Raw genomic sequence first — 19,198 nt, forward strand, 5'->3', positions numbered from 1 at the left:
TGTCATGTTTCTACATGGTCGTCATGGGCAACAAAATAGTACCCAAAGATGGCTAAACTCGCTAAATCTGATAAACATGTCTGAGTATATTATTTTAAAGTTCTTCTAAGTGTAATTTATTATTTATGCACATTTTCTTTTAAAATAACATTACAAACATGAGTGACCCCATAAATACCCCCTTTGTGCTCCCAAACACATCACACCCCCAACCGCACCCAACCCCCAACACACTCAAAAGAACTAGTTAATGTAATAGGCTAGGTGTCTCCCTTCAAAATACAGCTCATAATCACTTCCCATAAGCAGATAGTATGGGTATATTATATATTTTCTAACTCCTTAGAATCTGAGTATTTTAGTTAACTTTTGTGTCCATAATGTACCTGGATACCACTGGGATAAAAGAAATGTATCTAGTTTGGTCAAAAAGTGTGAAAAAATGTGTATTAATTTTGGTTTAACGACCTCTGTGTTAGTCAGAGAGACTCAAAACCTGGTTTAAATGAAAGCCAAGAGTGTCCCCTTTAAGATGATACCAAACACTGTATTATAGGCCTTTGACAAATGCCCATAGCAGGACCTTAAACCAGACATACACCAGTCTCAAAAAACAGAATTTACTTGTACTTCGTTACTTCCCACCACTGGTCAGGACTTTATGCTGCCTCTAGCCACATGCATCACAGGTAGATTCTAGTAAAGCATTGATTGCTTGGTTTTAAAATTAGTTAACTGGACTTGTAGCCATTATTTTGTGACCTTGTGGTTGGACACCACATGGCACGATCAAACCCGTTATACCTAGAATTTCTGTCGGCTAATGTGTGGTCTCTGAGGTTTTGAAAATGGGCTGACAACTCGTGTAGTTATGGAGTACACTTATTTAATAAGTACACTTATTTTCTAGTTAAATTGTATTGCATTGGTCTCCCATAGTCACAGGTTCCATTGGTATAGGATCGAAAAACCCTCTCTGACAATCCTTCCGACCGAGGGAAAAATTATCCTATGGCCCCCCCCCCTAGGCAACCACCCTCAGGCACCAGTGAAATCAATGACCATGGTACCCACAATGATTTCTACTCGAACACCATCATAGGACAATCGACTTGGTTTGAACCGAGTAGTAATAAGGCTTGACTTCTCAGTAGCGATGCAGTGCAGCGTTGTGTAGCACAGTTCCTGCCCTCAGGTCGCAGAAGCAATTTGTTGTTCCGGGTTGATGTTTCCTTGATTTTATTACTCTGCCTTCCAACTGCCCAGGTTCAGGGTCCCAACAAATTGTCCATGAGTCTCTGAGTCCAACACACAGAGGGTCCCTGAACCGCCAGTCACTCTGGTTGCCCTGAGAAGACAGGAAAACTGAGCAGTATCTTATAGTACAATATGTTCCAATTAAAGGTCTTCAGTACTTGTATGGAGAAATCCTTGATGCTCCTTATTGGATTCTAAAGTCCCATTAATAACTCACATGTGACCTGCGCATGAGGACCTTCCATATACTGTACATTTCATTTAACATATTGTCCATGTCATATTATTACCACTTCTACATTCCTCCCCACTATCACTCAGTGAAGGAACATCGTAAATCAGAATTGAACAAAACTGTGACAATACAATAAAGGAATCTGATAAAAAGAAAACGGTTCACACAACATCCAATGTGGTTGATCCGAATCATGCCACTACAGAATCAAATTATCCATCTAGATGCATAAACCTTTGCAACCTTAACGGTGTCAGTTCCCCCAGTTATCACAGTCTGCTTGTTCACAGTCCCATGGTTGTCCCGGAACCACGACTCCACCGAGACGCAAAATAACAAAAAATAAACACATCAATAAAATAACCACCAAAACAACGTCACAGTAACAATCACAACCGTATAGAACATTTCATGAAGGATGTAACAATTATGAATAACTCAAAGGATATTGTTGCTTCAACTCACTCAGACAGTACTCAGACTCAGCCATTCTCCTGGGCAAACATCCCTACCTGATTGCAGATTCTGAAACATAGTTTTGATGAGAATATACATTAAATGGGATTGAGTTATGTTTGGGATTGTATACATTTATTGATCAGGGTTTTCATGCAAGAGAAACGAGGAAAGAAGCAAGGGTGAATAGCAAGAGAATCAGAAACCCCCTTCTCCTCTGGAAGACCTCCATCTTCACTCAAAAGATCTAGGAACATCCAATTTGTTTGTGAATGTGTAGAAACATTGTCTGGGCCGATACGCTGGATAACCTTTAATTCAATCCAGCGCTGTGAAGCTCAACTATTCACATTATTACATGAGTCATATCTACCACACAGTGCTTATGCAATGGCTAGGTATAAATTGTGAAATACCCCCCTATGACCATAACTACCCCACTATGGAAAGGGAAATTATCAACTTAAGCATCCAAATCAATATCCATCAACTATTTAGTTTATTTTTAGTGCCACAACTGCCAATTATTGCTAGGTCTCAATTTAGTTTTACAAATGCTTGTGATGAAAACCTTTCCCTGTACAGCTTATAACACAACTGTCATAAAGTCTCTGCTCCTGATTCCACCTGCAATTTTACATTATGCTATTCATCTAGAATATCATAATGTCAAATTATTTATTAAGGGCCAAATAAGGAATTTGTTTTAAAAGTCGTACATTAACCTGTCAGCAGTTTGTTTCCTATTAGATCTTATGTCAAGCCCATCGATTTAAACTGAACAGGTATATGATTTGGAATTAAATAGTGCTTCAGTTTTGTTCTACAGTCGACTCTTTTACATGGTCTCTAACTTTCAGCTGTCATGGGTAGATTTTATGCCATAAGTAAAAGAAGCTTCAACTTAAGTTTACTTCTTAAATTTCAACCAAGTCTTTCAGCAAGCTTGTTGAATATCGTTCCTCTGTGAAATGTTTCGCCTCCCCAGCTTAGAAAATTTTAACCCTTCTTAAACTCTTTGAATTGCCTTTTTGATAAAAAGGTGCTTATGAATTAAAATTACATTGCCTTGAGCACTTTAAAATTGTTCCACAAGATTAATCTTACATAATCGCCAACCCATTTTTCAAAAATTCTTCTATCTGAAGAAGAACTGTCGTACTTAGATGTAAGTCATAATATTAAATGTACACTGTGTGTCAGAAGTGACTCCAATGTTTGTTCGGTCCAATAGCATAGGTTCAATAGAAAGCTGTTATTTTGAGTTTTAATGACCAACCATCAGGAGAGATCTGTTCCAATTCCCTGTAGTTCTGATGACCTAAATCAAGAATTAACATTATCCATATTTCACTTTGTGTTTCATCATACCGTCTCTCCAGGTTTTTCTCCTCCTGTTTTGGAGATATTTAGATGTCTTCCATCAGGAGAAGGCGGCTAGAATAGGACAGATTTACAGCTTCTGAAAGGACAGATCTAAAAGCAGAAACAATTAGTGATTTGATTAGACAAGGCATGCAATCAAACCCTGGTCCTGACTTTACTCTAGTATACTAAGGCTGAATCTGTTGTCCTGGTCGGAATATGAAACATTTCTTCTTCCATAATGTGTTAATGACGAAATGTGTTGTAATTGACAAATATAGTAAAATCAGATCGATACCAGATATAAACTTTTTCTTATCCACAGCCTCAAGTTACAGAAACAAATTCATGACCGATCAACAGAAACTCATGATATTTTAATCTTAGAGTAAAATTTCAAGTTCTCTACACAAGTTTAAATAAAATACAGAGAGAAAAATGAACTGAAGTGTACATTCTGTCTGTTGATAAAGGGGTACAAATGAAACACCTACTGCAGAGTTTAAATAAATTTATGAATTTTCAAAACAATGCTAAGAGTAGCATTGTTTTGAGTATGATGTTTATGTGGTATTGCCATATTGAAGACTGAATCTAGTTGGTTTCTACCAATTGTTTTGTCTCTAACATCAACTGTTTAATGCAAAAACCCTACTGAGACACAGTTCCTAGAATTAAATATATTTTGGTCTAACCTTTAACCTGCTGACCCCCCTTGAAAGTAATCTGGCTCTAAGATAGGAACTACGTCATTGTCAGGTTCACTTGAGCTTTTAATTATCTGACTCCTTTACTATCCAGGTATTTATCCATTCCTTTATTGTATGCTGTTCCATTAATTAATTTCTACGTAATCAACACTCAGTCATTTGCCAGTTAGTTGTTTTAAATTGTGGATTGTATTTCTTATAATTAGGAATCTATACTCCGATTCACTCAAACTGAATGGGTAGGTGAGGGGCCTGTTTTTCTTTGGATCGCCCGTGTTGCAGCTGGAGCTAAGCCCCCCTCTTTGTTTTCACTGCTTTTCTCTCTCAGCTGTGGCCTGAGTTGCGTCCTGTGTGAAGCTGCTGGCGTGAGCCTTGTGTGACAGAGAGGCGCAGAGACTGAAACACAATTCATAAGTCACATTATACTTTCACATGACAATTAACTCAACATAACAAACACTTTCGACTCATCCAAAATGCAAAAATATAAATGTACACATTTGGGTTTCATGATCATAAATCTTAAAAATAAAATCCATTCTCTTTGCTCAATATACATCTTTCACATTCTGTACGCTTTATGCCCATTTTTTTCCAAACCTTGATAATAATTATTGAACTAGGAAACAATTTAGATCCACACATTTGACTCTGTCGACCCAGTTACTCCTACAGATTCGAAATGATCAATTGCAGAAACTTAAGGGTGTCCTGCCAACCTACTCTACAGTTCGGACTTTTGAGTACTGTGAAGTCAGGCACACTGTGGATGACTAAAGGCCTTGAAACATATTTAAAATTGTAGTTTGATATGGATCCGTCAAAGTGAACTCGAAGTTGTACCCCAGCAATATAACAAACAAATCAACATTTAGACAAACAGACAACATGGGAACAATATCATAGATAATCTCGCTCACACTCATCCCACTGCTTCGTACATATAATCATGGTCGTGGCGGGGTGTGTTTGTGTATATGTGTGTGTATGCGTATGTGTGTGTGAGTGAGTGTGTCGGAGAGGGTGGTGGTATGTGTGTAAGGTTATGGCACGCGCTCACGCAAGAGAGCGAGTGGAAAGTCCAATAGTCGGCTGCTCTCAGGCTCTTTTTTTTTTTTTTTGAGTTGGAACGGAGCGAGGGCAGTGCATTTCTGTCTAAGTTTGTATATGCGCTAAAAGTGACTGATAAGTGACAAAACGAAACTCTTGGTGCTTACAGTCAAAACATGCAATCTTTAACCGCCATCATATGCAACCACATTTCATCAAACAGTCATCCAGACATACATATTTTCACACATATATTTGCTAAACATCCCATTGCACACATAACATCATTCCAGTAGGCCTACTCAGACACACTCCATACCTTCCTCCCGGGTATTTAGGACATAATATAGAGTCTCATGGAAATTTAGTTCATTCTCTAATTTGTGTGTGTACACGGTTGTGTACATTATTGACACATTATTTTTCGAACATTTGATTAAATCATTACTTCAAGTTTTATCTATTTTAACTAAATCAGAGATCTCAGATTTCACTGCAGTTTAGGCCATTTATTTATTTATTTTTATTTTATTTCTCCCTTCTGTCCATTCTTCCCCGGGGAACTAGTTAATATGAGCTCAATTTGTTAGCATGCTCGTTTATGAAAGGTATATAAAATGTAGTTTGCTTGTGATCTAGCCACTGTCCAATTTTTGTGTGCACACATTTAATTAGAGTAGAACTTAAGTTATTTTAGCCAAGGCTGACAGAAATACTTTAAACTCCTCACCAAAATCTCAGACAAAAATTAAAGAACAATTACTACAGTTAAACCCACAAAATAATCTGTAAAAAACTCTTTTATTCACTTGAACTTCTTTCAGGCCAGACAATATCGTGGAGGATTTTACAGAAAATCACAGTAAATCACTCCACGGAGGAAAATACGTTCCTCCACTACGGAAGGCGCACCTTCCGGCCTCTTATTATTTCTATAGTGCTTTTCACAGAGATCCCAATCTCTCTTCGCAGATTCAGATGGCTTAATATTAAAACTCACGGCCTCTTGCCGTACTTTTGAACTCATGGCTTCTCGCCATACTATTAACTCAAGGCCTCCTGCCGTATCTAACAAATCGTGATATATTATTAATTAGTCAGCTCGCGAAAGTGCCTGCTCAGAAGAGCTACACCAGGCTTGCTGATATGCGGTAACTCATAACGCGGAATAAAAATTCCTAAATGTTACCATCGCCAAACGGGCGGTACCAGACTGACTAAGGTGCTTATTTTTAGGGTGTCTGTCTTTCCAAAATGTACTATATACCTATGAGTCTAACGTTTTGTGACAACCCCACCTTGCGCAAGGTTCTGTTTGTCAATGAGCAGGAAAGAACTTCATTTCTTTTTTGCTCTTCAAACCGACAGCAGACAGGAAACCGCTCTACAATTTAATAAGTAAGAGATGAGAGATAAATTCTCAACTCTTTTGTGTCTGGGCCCGCGGTTCTCTGTTCTGCAGCCAGTCCGAAGAGTCACCTTCCATCCTCCTTAACTTCAATGGGCTCAATCGGCACGTCGGGTGTCACCACTTTATGGAGGAATTCAAAGGTGCTAAACTCATGAATTAAGAGACGATACACAAAACTCCATTCTCTCCGGGTCACAGGCAAACAGGAAGACATTTAATGCACATCTGCGGCATCACACATTACATTTTCATCATCTCATTTTCATCATCTCAGTATCCAAAATGTCTTGCCTCCTGCTTCTGGCTTCGAGCATTTATACCGTTTCATTCTGCTATTGTGTATTGGAACCCGTCTGACCAATGGCGTTCCGAATCTTCCGAGGTCTGGCTGGTACGGCTTGGCCATTTCTCAGGTCTGAAAAAAATCAAAGAAGATGCGAGTATTTTTAAGAGTTCAGAATGTTCAACATGTAATAGAGATTACAATACAAAATCTCACCCTACACTTGTTTCGGCATTAAGAAAACGACAGACCGCTTTCTATAAGAAACAAACAAAGCACTGGTCTCGCTCCACGTGTTATTTAGAAAAGCTTTCTTACCGTGAGTTCGGTCTTGTTGGACCGCCGCGGTGTCATCTGTTGTTTTCCGCCGGATCATTGCTTAATATCAAAACGATACTGAAAAGGTAACTCCGTGAAATAGGACTTTTTCCACCATTTCACACAACGCTCGGGTATTTTCGTTCATGTTGGGTGTAGCAGTTAGCACTCGTTACCACCAGTGCAAATCTTCCTCTGGAGTTTAATGGCGGCTGCTTGACCGACTATGAAAGCGCATTACTGCCACCAACTGGACTGGAGTGTTAAATAAAAGTTGACAGAAAAAATACATTCTAAAAGTTATTTTTCAAAAGTTACGTGACAGTATATTTTATTTTTATTATAATTAATTGCTAAAATGTTTTTAGCAATTAATTATGTTTATTTACTCAATTCTACTTTGAGCTGTCTCCTTTTTAGTTTATATAGAATATGATTCATAACCCGTGAGTTATATTTAGTGCTTACCTAACAAAACTTTAAAAAAAGAATACAAATGTTTATACTCTATCAGAAGGTATCACAAACTTTCAACCATTTTGTTCTTCAATTTAAACTTGAGAGTTAAGCAACTGAATACTGAAAAATCTGTAGTTTCTTAAGTCCTGTATTGTGATGTGGAATGACCACTACCACTCCAGTATAGCATGACTCTGGGTCTTTAAAGCAATGAGTGAACATTAACATTAGTTTGAATATTATTCACAAAAATACTTTATGTACAATCTACCACTCTGGAACATGGTTTTTATTATTATTTTTGATTAAGTTGTGCAATTCCTCCCATCACAAGATAAATCTTCAGATAGGAGGAATGTCAAAAGTAAGATCACGTTTCACAAGTCTATTGTATGTAATCATGCATATTCTTCTTTTATATAATCAATTCAACCAAAACTAAGTTTTTCAGTGCTCCTAACACACATGTAATATATATTTTAATGGATAAGATAGATTGTTTTCTCCAAACATACTTCTTTATGGTGAACAGAAATTTAAAAGGTTTAGCTACAAACAGTGGCGGATCTAGCGGGATGGCAGGGGTGGCAGTTGCCACCCCAAACGAGAGCCTCGCCACCCCTGTTGCCACCCCAGCTAGCGACTATGAATTCAATAAATAGTTATGGCAAATCGGACATTAAGCGCATGAAACTCTTTTTTCCCCGACTACATTGAATGCACCACAATGTAACCTGACACCCACTGCTAAGTAGCGGGAAGTGCGAGAGAAGGACAGAGCGCGAGGCAGCAGCATTGATAGATGTATATGTTACTGGACTGGACATGACGTGATTTATTGTAAGTGATGCGCCATTGCTGTCCATTGAGTCAGGAATATCGGTGGTCAGGAAAATACTACAATCACGCAAAGAATCAGAACAATGTTTAGTAGTTAATTCAACCATAGATAATGGTAATAAGGGCTTCAGATTTCACAGGTGAGGAAAACGTTTTAATTTAAAGAAAACATTGAACAAGTGAGCAGTGGGTCAGTTATACTAGCCTAACTGTTGTTAGTCTGCTACTGACTTTGATAACCTTAGCATGTGCTGCGCAGTTCGGTGTGTTTTGGTTCCGTTAGCATTAAACAACCCGCCCACCACGTCATCAGTAGAGCAGCCGTTTAAATCAGCTAATCAACCGCCGCTGTGCTCAGGTGAAAACTTATTAATAATCACAATATAGACATTAAGCCTGACAGCATAATGTAACAGACTGGATGTTCTGTTTTAGTGTTTTTGCTACTTTTTTGTGTGGGAAATGTTTGTTTTTTGGTGTTGATTCCTCTGATCGGTAATCTCTGCTCTGTGTGCTCGTTGAGCTGTTGTCTGTCGGTTGCCATGGCAACGGGTCCGCGTAAAGCGACACAGAGCGAGAAAAGGCAGAATAAAAGTTGTTGGAGCTATTTTTTCTTTCTTTCATTATCCATTTGAATTTTGTTACTTTATTCTTAAATTTAAAAAAAATATATTATTTACAGAGTTTATTTGTAGGTTGATAATTGTTGATTTTATTTATCTTTTTGTTTTCTTATTTTATTTATTTTCTAAATTTAGACAGGAAGTAATGTGCGTCAGTCCACTTTCTATAAGTGCAGGGGCCTGGAGAAGGACCAGCAGGCATTTGGGTTTGGGATCGATGGTTTTTAAGAGTGGTAGCATGAGAACAAATAAAGGTTTGATGTCTGCAATTGTTTGGTGAAAGAGGAAAATAAATCACCAAGAACAATCAATAAGTTTGGACATTGAACCTTGTTTTGCCTGTCTCTAGAATCATGACCCCAGTGCCTTAGTAGCGGCTTGGTGGAACTTTTATTGGATGTTTGGCTTTGCGAACAGTCAGAAGTGGTTCTGTTTGGTTCTTCACCTGTTTATCAGCTTTATTGTACCTTTATTGTGGCGCCACTGAAGCCGCTGCAATTCCTAAAACAAGCGACAAAAACTGAGCTAATATCCCGTGTTCTAAAAACATGGTAATATTTATAACAGTTGTCAAACTACGGTTCCTACAGCATATTTAAAATAAAACAATTGACCAATATAAGTAGATATTCGCCCTTTCTTGTATCTTGACAGAACTAACAGAAACTAAAATGTTTATAGATTTATATCATGGAGAATTTATCAAACATCAGTTTTCTAATCTTTATTTTAAGTTGTATGTCCAATAACAAATGATGGCGCTACTAATATTTTTGTGACAGATTTCTCCTTGTCCTGTATTGGTGGGATAAAATGGTTTTCTGGACATAATGTATGTCAATTGATATGCATATCAGTAATGCATATCAATTAGCAGGAGAATAAAATACGTAAAAATAATTAACTATACTACATTAAGAAATTGTATTTAAGCCTCGGTGCTACATGAAGCTCATTTTGAGACAATGCAAGTTAAAAACAATATTTCGTATTGTTTTTAATGCAAAATATTAAAAACAATAAATATATGTATATATACACTGCTCAAAAAAATAAAGGGAATACTTAAACACTTAAGTGTTACCTTTATTTTTTTTAGCAGTGTGTGTATGTGTATATATATATATATATATATATATATATATATATATATATATATATATATATATATATGCTGCCACCCCTGAAAAAGTCCCTGCCACCCTCTTGCCACCCCATTAATATTTTTCAAGATCCGCCCCTGGCTACAAAATGAATAAGAGTCAAAAGGCGGTGCTCAACAGTTGATTTGCATTTGCATGGCACTCAGCAACTTCATTTAAATACAAAAACCTCTGCTAGGCACAAGGGGAGAGGGGTGATGGGGGAACATGGACACACAGTGTTTTTGACCATTTTTGGCAGTGTTCGACTCCGACAAAAGTCGAACACTTTTGTGTTCGACTTTTGCGCACGGCAGAACAAGGCCGTCCGCATGGACAAAAAATGGGACAAAAAATCCAATTTTTCGTCCTGTGTGTGTTTATAAGGAAGCGAATCTGTCAATCTGTCAAATGCATTTGCCAAACGAATTCTTAACCTTTTACAGCATCAACTATGGAGCAGCCTCAAACGAAAGGTTTCCGCAGTGGGACCATTTTGATTTTATATTGGAAAATAAATTTGTTTTCATTTTTGTTGTTTCATCCGGTTCTCGTCAGTTTCTACTTTATCTATCTGAATCCAAATTTAGCTGAAATTGACTCTTAGTTTACTTTCTTATCCTCCTGACTACCAGTAGTTAATTTTTGTCCTCTGTAGAGGATATTTCTAAACTTGAATATCTCCCACCCCCTGCATTCTACTGAATTAATTCCTTTTGGTGTCTGGAGAGGACATCTAGTGCTTTTCAATGATGCCACATGGGAAGGGTTGGGACTTTTGTACGTACCTTTTTCTAATTCATAAAAACGGCGTTCATCAGTAAGAACACATTTTATGGGTGATTTAAAATAAATGGTGGTTGGACAATTATTTTTTTCCTGGCAGTCAGGAGGATATTACGTTTTGCAGGTTAAGTGTCGCATATGTTTGACTAAACTGTCTTATTTAAATAAATCCACCTTTCAATGTTGAGGCATTATGAGGCCAGGCATGAGAATGAAGTCTCAGATTCACCTAGATAAACTCAGATATGCAGCCATTCTACAAATTACTCAGTTGCTTTTTTATAAATTATTTCATATACAGTGAACCCTCGCTGTAACGCGGTTCACTTTTCACGGTTTCGCTGCTTCGCAGATTTTTTTGTGCAGTTTTTTTTTTTCCACAGTGTTCTGCGTCCTGATGATTGTTAAAAACAGTCTCCGGGCTTCTTCTCTACCTGAGTGCAAATAACGTTACGGTGTTTAATACAGATTGGTCATTCAGGAGATGGAAAATAAAACTTTCAATGTCTGCTGGAAAAAAAACTGGCCAGAGGCAGAACAAAACCCAACCGGAGGCTCGTTTGATGAGATCCGTCGCTCTGCCGTAGATACAGCTGTGAATCTGGCGGGGCAGGTTGGAGGAGAAGCTTTAATGACATGACTCCGGATCACATTAATGCCCGATTGATGCACACGCACATCCGCTGACCTGAAAACAGGTTTTGATCTTTGGTTTCAATGTAGAGTATTTATTTATGCTGTGTAATAACTGTAAAAAATAAAGGTAACTACTTCACGGATTTCGCATATCACAGGTTATTTTCGGAACGCAACCCCTAAGAAAAACAAGGGTTCTCTGTAAATGTAATGTTTACTTAAGAAGTTTTGTCAAAAAAACGTAACAGGCTAAATTTCAAAATGTTGTAAAAACTTTTTTTTTTTTTTTGTGGGAAAAAAAAACACAAATTAAAATTCATTCCAAACACATTCACTTAAATTTTTACTTTATGGTACATGTTCTTCACATTATTTATTGACTGTATATCAAATATATTTTAAATTTAACTGAAGATATGACATAATACAATATATAATATTCAATAAAATACAAAGACTTAAATCTTACAGTATAGACTAGGTCATCAAATCACTACGTTGCCTGTAGGAATTTTTAATGTCCAGCAGGTGTCAGCATTGAATGACACAGAATCGACACAGTTTTGCTATGTGTCGAAACGCCTCCTCTACCCATCACTACTATTTCCTCCTGATGTAGAAGCCATGTTGCTACAGTCAATGTACAGTTTATGCAATCCACCAAAATCAAATCCTACCGCCTACGTTTGTTTGTTGCGTTCACTCGCGTCTCCTTCCGCCCTCCACCGGCTGTTAACCGCCTGCCCAAAACAACAACACAAATTTATCTTCCGCCCCGGATCCTTCACAATAAAAGTCACCCAAACTTGCGTGTAGGTCCCGGGTTGGAATGAAACACTACGAAACTGGAGGAGCAAATTAATCCCCTAAACTTCAAAAGTTTTCTCATTTTAGAAAACGAAACATTTAAGTACAACATTTAATTAGCAATCTAAGAAAAACGCTTTCAAATGGTCCAAACAGGCTGAAATCAATAAGTAGTAGAAACACTGAAAATGGCCCTAAGAGTCAAGTTTATTTGTAGACAGAAAAACTATTAATCAGGCTTCATCAGTTTCAAAATGATGCAAAAATGTTAAAGATGTAAACAAATGGTCTCTATATATGTTCCAGGTGTAACACCTGCAAATCTGGTTTGTTCCTTAAATCCTGTCCTCTGATTTCAAGTTACACGTTTTAAATGGATGTACAATATCCAGAGCAATAAATAAAAATAAAAAACAGGGTATTGACTTTATGAGTAGCTAATTGGCGTAATTATAAATTATAAAGGTAGATTAAACTTTCACCCATAAAGATCTACACGCCTGAATCAAATGAAAAGTTTTAGCTGAGCTAATTCACTTGCTAACATATGTAACACCCTGCTTTGTAAACTGACACTCTTTATGAGTGACAGAGGCCGAATTCTCATCATCCCAGACCATCTTGACTTTAACACCAAGATATATTTTACAGCTTTTCAGCATCAACCATTTCCTCCATCAACCATGTTTACCATGGTTGATGGAGGAACAAAGAGCAGAAACTACATGGACCTGGAATTGGCACCACAAAATCCCAAAATTTGTGGAATTTGTCAAATATTAAAATGTCAAACACGTCTCAAACCTATTGCTGAAATTTATATTTTAGAGGATTCCCATTAACTTAGAACAAATGGAAACTGGCTGGCAGGCTGTCAGGTAGCATCATTCTGTTTACCCTGCATACTGCACACCCAAATGGTGGCGGAGGCTCCACCACATGGGCAACTAAAAGAATCACTAACATGTGCTATTTGTCCAAAAAGGTGAAGAAATATGAATCATGCAAAATAGTTGTCTGAAATTTTCAACATTTGATCAGGTGAATAAAACCGTGCAGATTGAGGAAAACTACAAACACAATGGTGCCCAATGGTGGTGAGCACCACCGGGCAGGACTGTGGAGGCCATTCAGGTTCATCCACACCAGACTTTATGGACCTTGCAAAAAGCAAAGTCCATAACTTTGCTTTTATACATTATATCAAATATATTTTAAATTTAACTGAAGATGTGACATAATACAATATATAATATTCAATAAAATACAAAGACTTAAATCTTATTGTATAGACTAGGTCATCAAATCACTACGTTGCCTGTAGGAATTTTTAATGTCCAGCAGGTGTCAGTATTGAGTGACACAGAATCGACACAGTTTTGCTATGTGTCGAAACGCCTCCTCTACCCATCACTACTATTCGCCATAAAACATCAAGGTGCAATAACTTCCACATACAAGGTCACAGCTGCATCAGACTTCCTATGTCTCACTACAAACCAGCCGTCATCACATTTGTAGTCAATTGATGACATCACCTTAGCCCCACCCACTTCCGACAGGAAGTCACCTGTTTTTTCTACTGTCTTACATTTTTACTCATATAATATATTTTAGCAGAGCGCATCCATCCTCTTTATTCATCAGTTTGAACCTATGAGCTCATGAAGATGTTACCTCCAGCAACTAAGAACATTTATTAGAAGTCTTTTATTGACAGTCATTCTTAAGAAAATGAAAAAAAAATATATATATATATATATATATATATTATGTATAAAAGTATTGTTTGTCATTTAATTAGCTCTACATTCTTAAGAAAATGAATATATATATATATATATATATATATATGTATGTGTATATATATATATATATATATATATAATGTATAAAAGTATTGTTTGTTATTTAATTAGCTCTACATTCTTAAGAAAATGAAAAAAAAATGTTTTATAAGATAATTTATCTTTTATCTTGTACTGGCAAAAGAAAACTTATCTTTTGCCAGTAATGCTGAAATTAATAGTAAATTATAAAGACGTTGTTGTATTCTGATTTAGTAATGTAAAATTATATTTGCACGAAAAGATGTGACTAAGGAACTGTCAGTTGCGCTGAAGTAAATATTCATGTCTACGGGAAATGGCGCCTCCTTCACTTCCGGAATGCAATGGTCCCATTTCCAAATAAGGTCCGAGACTGACAGTGGTCCGTCCCCTCCCCTTTCTGTTTGCTGCAGCGAGCATAAACAGCAAGGTCCTCCTGCAGCGAGGCGCCAGAATAAATAAATAAATATTTATTTATTTATTTAATAAATTCATTCATTTTCAATCTGACACAGAAGCTGCGGTATGTCACCAAATTAGTGACAGATGTATGTATTTAGGGGTTTTTTGTTTGTTTTGTTTTGTTTTTGGTTCAAAATAAAATAATTAATTTTCAGTCTGACACAAAAGCCGTGGCACACGTCAAAGAAGTTAGAAGTTGCCGTTATTGGCTGTAGCTGGTTGTGGCAAACTGTGCCAGGTTGCGGCAGGCCACAGCTGGTCTGGTGCCGGTGCCACGATTTGAGCCTGCTGTGTTTCCTATTGAATGCTGAAGTTTTGGTGTAAATCACTTAACAAATACTGCAGTCCTTTGCATTTGTTATGCTGAAAACAATATAGCGATGATGACTGCAATTTGATGCATCTACAACTTTAATCAGATTAGTTTACTTACTCTTTAACTTGGTTTTATATCCAAGCAAAGCCAGGTTAAAGATAACTGGGTAACTTGGTTTCATTTTACAGGAAAGCAAATGTCCGTGTCATGATTGAGCTGTCAACTACTCCAATTCACAGAAGGGTGAGTTTAGCTTTTCCTGAACTATCCCAATAACGTATTGTGAAAGTGCAGCACACAAAGATGGACAGTATGCCTAAGCAACATTTATTCATCACTTGTTTAAATATTGTATTAACTAATTTATTTTTCCTTTGTCAAATATTAGGATCTTCTAGTAAAGTTAACTGATGATACAGATCCATATTTTCTTTTCACCCTTCCTATATCAGAAGAAGACTTCCAAAGGTTTGTATTTGCTAAAGAATATCAGATTATGTTTAAAATTTAAATCTGATTTTTAAAATGTATTTATTTTTGCTTTTTGTGTGTTTGAGTAGTTTGAAAGTGCAGCAGGGCCTGTTGATAGACTTTGCATCATTTCCTCAGAAGTTTATTGACCTGCTTAACCTGTGTAACGTGGAGCAAGACTCGGACAATCCCAGGTATGAACAAATGCTTTTCACCATGACACTCAGTCAAATAATACAAATATAATGTAATTGTAAAAATGATAAATATTTGTATCACTCATTTCAGAAATGAAACCTGTATATTATATTGATTCTATATTGAGCTTTGAAATATTTCAAAGCTTTATGTCTTTCAATTTGGATGATTATGACTTATGAAATTCAAAATGTGGAAAAAAAAGGTGTAGAATCCAGGCCGGGGCAAAGATACAACAGTCAAATTGAGCTATCCAGTGTGGGTCCTTATGCAAGACCCTTCGCGCTACTGCCTACCTCATACCATGAGAGACAATGAAATGCACGCTATGCCGGCTCAGACGTCGCCCGGCCAAACAAGGTCTGTGTCAGGTGCTGGGGAACCAGAGCACCTTGATGAAAAATGAAACGAGACGGAAATGGGCGAGAGGTGAAAACATGGATCTAACTCCAACTCAACGTCCAAAGATTGGGTATGCAGCCACAATAATGAACGAACCATCAGAAAGTCTCATTCAAGATGTGAATGCAGCATTTAGAATGATCCCTAGCATCAGTGATCCTGGAGATGCTTGGCTATAAGAACATGATATTCAATACCCACCATGACGATTAGAGGCTAAAATCAAGGTAAGGAGGGAAAGTGAACAAATTGTCAGAGCAGAGATGAAAAGATCAGTACCCAAGAAGTACAGCCAGATGCCCATGCCTGAAGTACAAGAGAAAATGAAGAAACTCACTGCCCTCCATGAGCGACTGGCAGCTCAAATGAACCAGCTGCTACAAAATGACTCAAGGACAGCACAGAGGCACTCATCCTGGTTGAACAGGAACAGGCCCTAAACACCAGACCCAATGTGTAGGTTGTGCAAGGAGACCCCTGAGGCAGTTGATTGCAACATCAGGAAAAAGGAGCACAAGAAACTGGCGAAATACCAGGGCCTCAGAGAGGAACTGGAAAAGGCCTAGAAGGTGACGACCACAGTGGTACCTGTGGTCATTGGGGCCCTCACCTCCCAACTGGAACAGTGGCTAAAACAGATCCCAGGAAGAACATCAGACATCAATCCAGAAATGTGCAGCCAAGATACTGTGAGAGAAGGGAATAGACTGTGTACACCTGGAATATTGTCTGAAGCTTTTTGTGGGATTTTGTTGATTTTTGTGGTCGAGGTTTTTGCTGGTCTACATGACTGTGGCTTGGTTTCATTGGAATTCCACATTTCTTACTTTTTTACTCTATGTAAATGTGGATGCAGAATTTTATCGCCTTTGATGGTATTTTCAATAAATTAAATGGTCACCCTTCAGTGATCATCACTATTATTTATCCAGTATTTTCTGATGTATGTTCACAGGTTTCTCCTTCATTTGACATGTCAGTCTACAATGGTCGAGGGCTGTGCCACCTTCAGCATAGTGGAGACAAATGCTTTCAAACACCTGAACCACTTATCTCTGCGGCTTATTCAAGGCTCAGAGAAAGAAGTGAAAGAATATTTGGCAGCCTGTCTGGCATCTTTGAAGGTTAGCTCACACTGTTCTGTGTCACAGAACTTTGCAGTGGGATCCGCGCTGGGTCATGTTGTCAACTTTACATTTATGCTGATACTGATGGAAACAAGATGTGAAAACTGACAGCACTGAGTGTGATGATGCCAGATTCTTCTCTGAAATTGCATTCAGAAATACAGTGTGCCATCTTAGTTTATAGAGGTTTGTGGACCACAGACTAAATGTCCAGGCCTGTTTAAGGCACACAAGATGCATACATAGAGCCACATGTACATTGCAACAGCTGATCAATTTAAACATTTCCATGCAGGTTAGATCTTTTTAATTATTTTATTGCATGAAAATATCCGTTTCCTTTTCTACTAAAATTTTATTGTAATGCAGTTGTAATTATTATTACTTAGTATGAAAGCACCATAGAAGACAAGTAAACATGCTACTTTGCCGCCAGAAGCTGACAATACATTAAATACATAGTTTTATGTTCTGTGTTAGGCATGTCGATATAATGATCTGAGAGGCCAGAAGCCGTTATATTTTATCAGGAACATTCCATTCACTAATGCTCTGCACTCCTGCTCAGACTCAGAAGTTTTTCTTCCTGTTTTTCCAACTTAAAATAGAATTTTAACTCTTTCAGCCAGGATGAAATGGTTTGTGGTTTTAATGATTACCATGATTAAAAAATATTAATAAATATAAAATAAACATTACTATGTTTATTTAAAAAATAAAATGACCATTTAACTATATTTAGTCTGGCCCGCATTTGGTACTGAAAATATCCGGAACAACCCTGTGAGGTTGGCAGACACCTGAGTCCAGCATCGTTTTAAACCAGAGCACATAAAGACTGCTAATGTGTTAAGCTTAGTGCGCAAAGCAAAGTTCTGTGAGGCAACTTCCAACGCCATTTTGTCACAGTTCAAAACAGAACTGAGAGGACTTTCAGATAATCACTAAACTCTGTTATTAGGGAACATTAAGGTCTCCTACAGCTAGAGACAGATGGGCCAGACCAGAACTTTGTCAGAAAATGCATCTCTCAACAACAGTAAGGCAGTTCATAGTCAATATAAGAGACATTTTTTTTGTTTGTTTTGATTGAAGCGAACTGAAAAAATTCTGAACCGGATTGTTGTTCACCCCTAATCTTTAGTGACTACGCTTTCTGATGTGTCTCATTCATTGTCTGATGGACAATTTTCCTCAGTCACACCAACACAGCCGTAAGCAGAACTCAGAAAGTGAGGAACAGCGATTTAAGCCATATTAAATAAAGTTGGGACCTTCAAACGCTATGTGGAGGGCTTTTTGAAGCTGGTTTGTCCTCACAGCACGCAGAGGGAAACTACAGGAGCTGCTTATGGCAACATATTTCCTAAAAAAGTTAACAAAAATGTAGAAAACTATTAGAATTTGGTTAAAACATTTTTTGTCATAAATTATAGTGGAGTATCTTTTTTCCTCAAGAGCTATAACGCTACAAAGGATTTGGTGAAAGATTTAGAAAAATAAATGTTTTAGAAATATTTGTAATCTATTTTGTCATTGCCTACCTCTGGTTACAGAGGAAGTCTTTGTTCTAAATACCAAAAATAATATTATCTTTTCTTTTGTTTTGTCCAAAAGAGTAAAGATATGACTCTTTTGGTCATATCTTGGGCTGGTATTGATTTCTGCTCCATCTAAATATGTTCAAGTACACTGCCAATCCACACCATCTTATAAGAATATTTAACCCTAATATAGCCATTTACTTCTGGAGCGTCACTTGGAAATGAATTAACACTTTGCAGAGAAGACATACAACAGTACTGATGAGTTTTGTTTTCTCAATGTTTCAGGCAGAAAAGCAGGCTTTAGACAGGAAGTTCAAGGAGACTGAAGATGATCTGTGTAGGCAGCTGAGTTATACTCAGCAGGTGAGTGAATGAGTTTGACCCTGCAAACACAAAAATCCATCACCAGTGTATAGATATAGTTTACTGACGCAATCTAGAATTTTCATCATATTTACCGTAGGAAAT

The 19,198-nt window shown here is 37.4% G+C and overlaps 1 protein-coding gene across 3 annotated transcripts in view; it reads left to right on the top strand.

Moving 5' to 3' along the window:
• The window catches only part of sass6 (SAS-6 centriolar assembly protein), a 56,037-nt gene that overhangs the window by 25,918 nt on the left and 10,921 nt on the right, over positions 1-19,198 (top strand). For 2 of the 3 annotated variants that reach the window (XM_081606695.1, XM_008408171.3), the window contains 5 exons: positions 15,174-15,228; positions 15,374-15,453; positions 15,546-15,650; positions 17,012-17,180; positions 19,016-19,093. In XM_081606695.1, the coding sequence (XP_081462821.1) occupies positions 15,174-15,228; positions 15,374-15,453; positions 15,546-15,650; positions 17,012-17,180; positions 19,016-19,093 (487 nt within the window). Of the gene's footprint in view, positions 1-8,276; positions 8,385-15,173; positions 15,229-15,373; positions 15,454-15,545; positions 15,651-17,011; positions 17,181-19,015; positions 19,094-19,198 lie in introns of those variants that run through there. The other variant, XM_081606696.1, reaches the window with a different exon arrangement.

Source organism: Poecilia reticulata, chromosome 4 (assembly GCF_904066995.2).
Source record: "Poecilia reticulata chromosome 4, P_reticulata-male-v2, whole genome shotgun sequence".
NCBI lineage: Eukaryota > Metazoa > Chordata > Actinopteri > Cyprinodontiformes > Poeciliidae > Poecilia > Poecilia reticulata.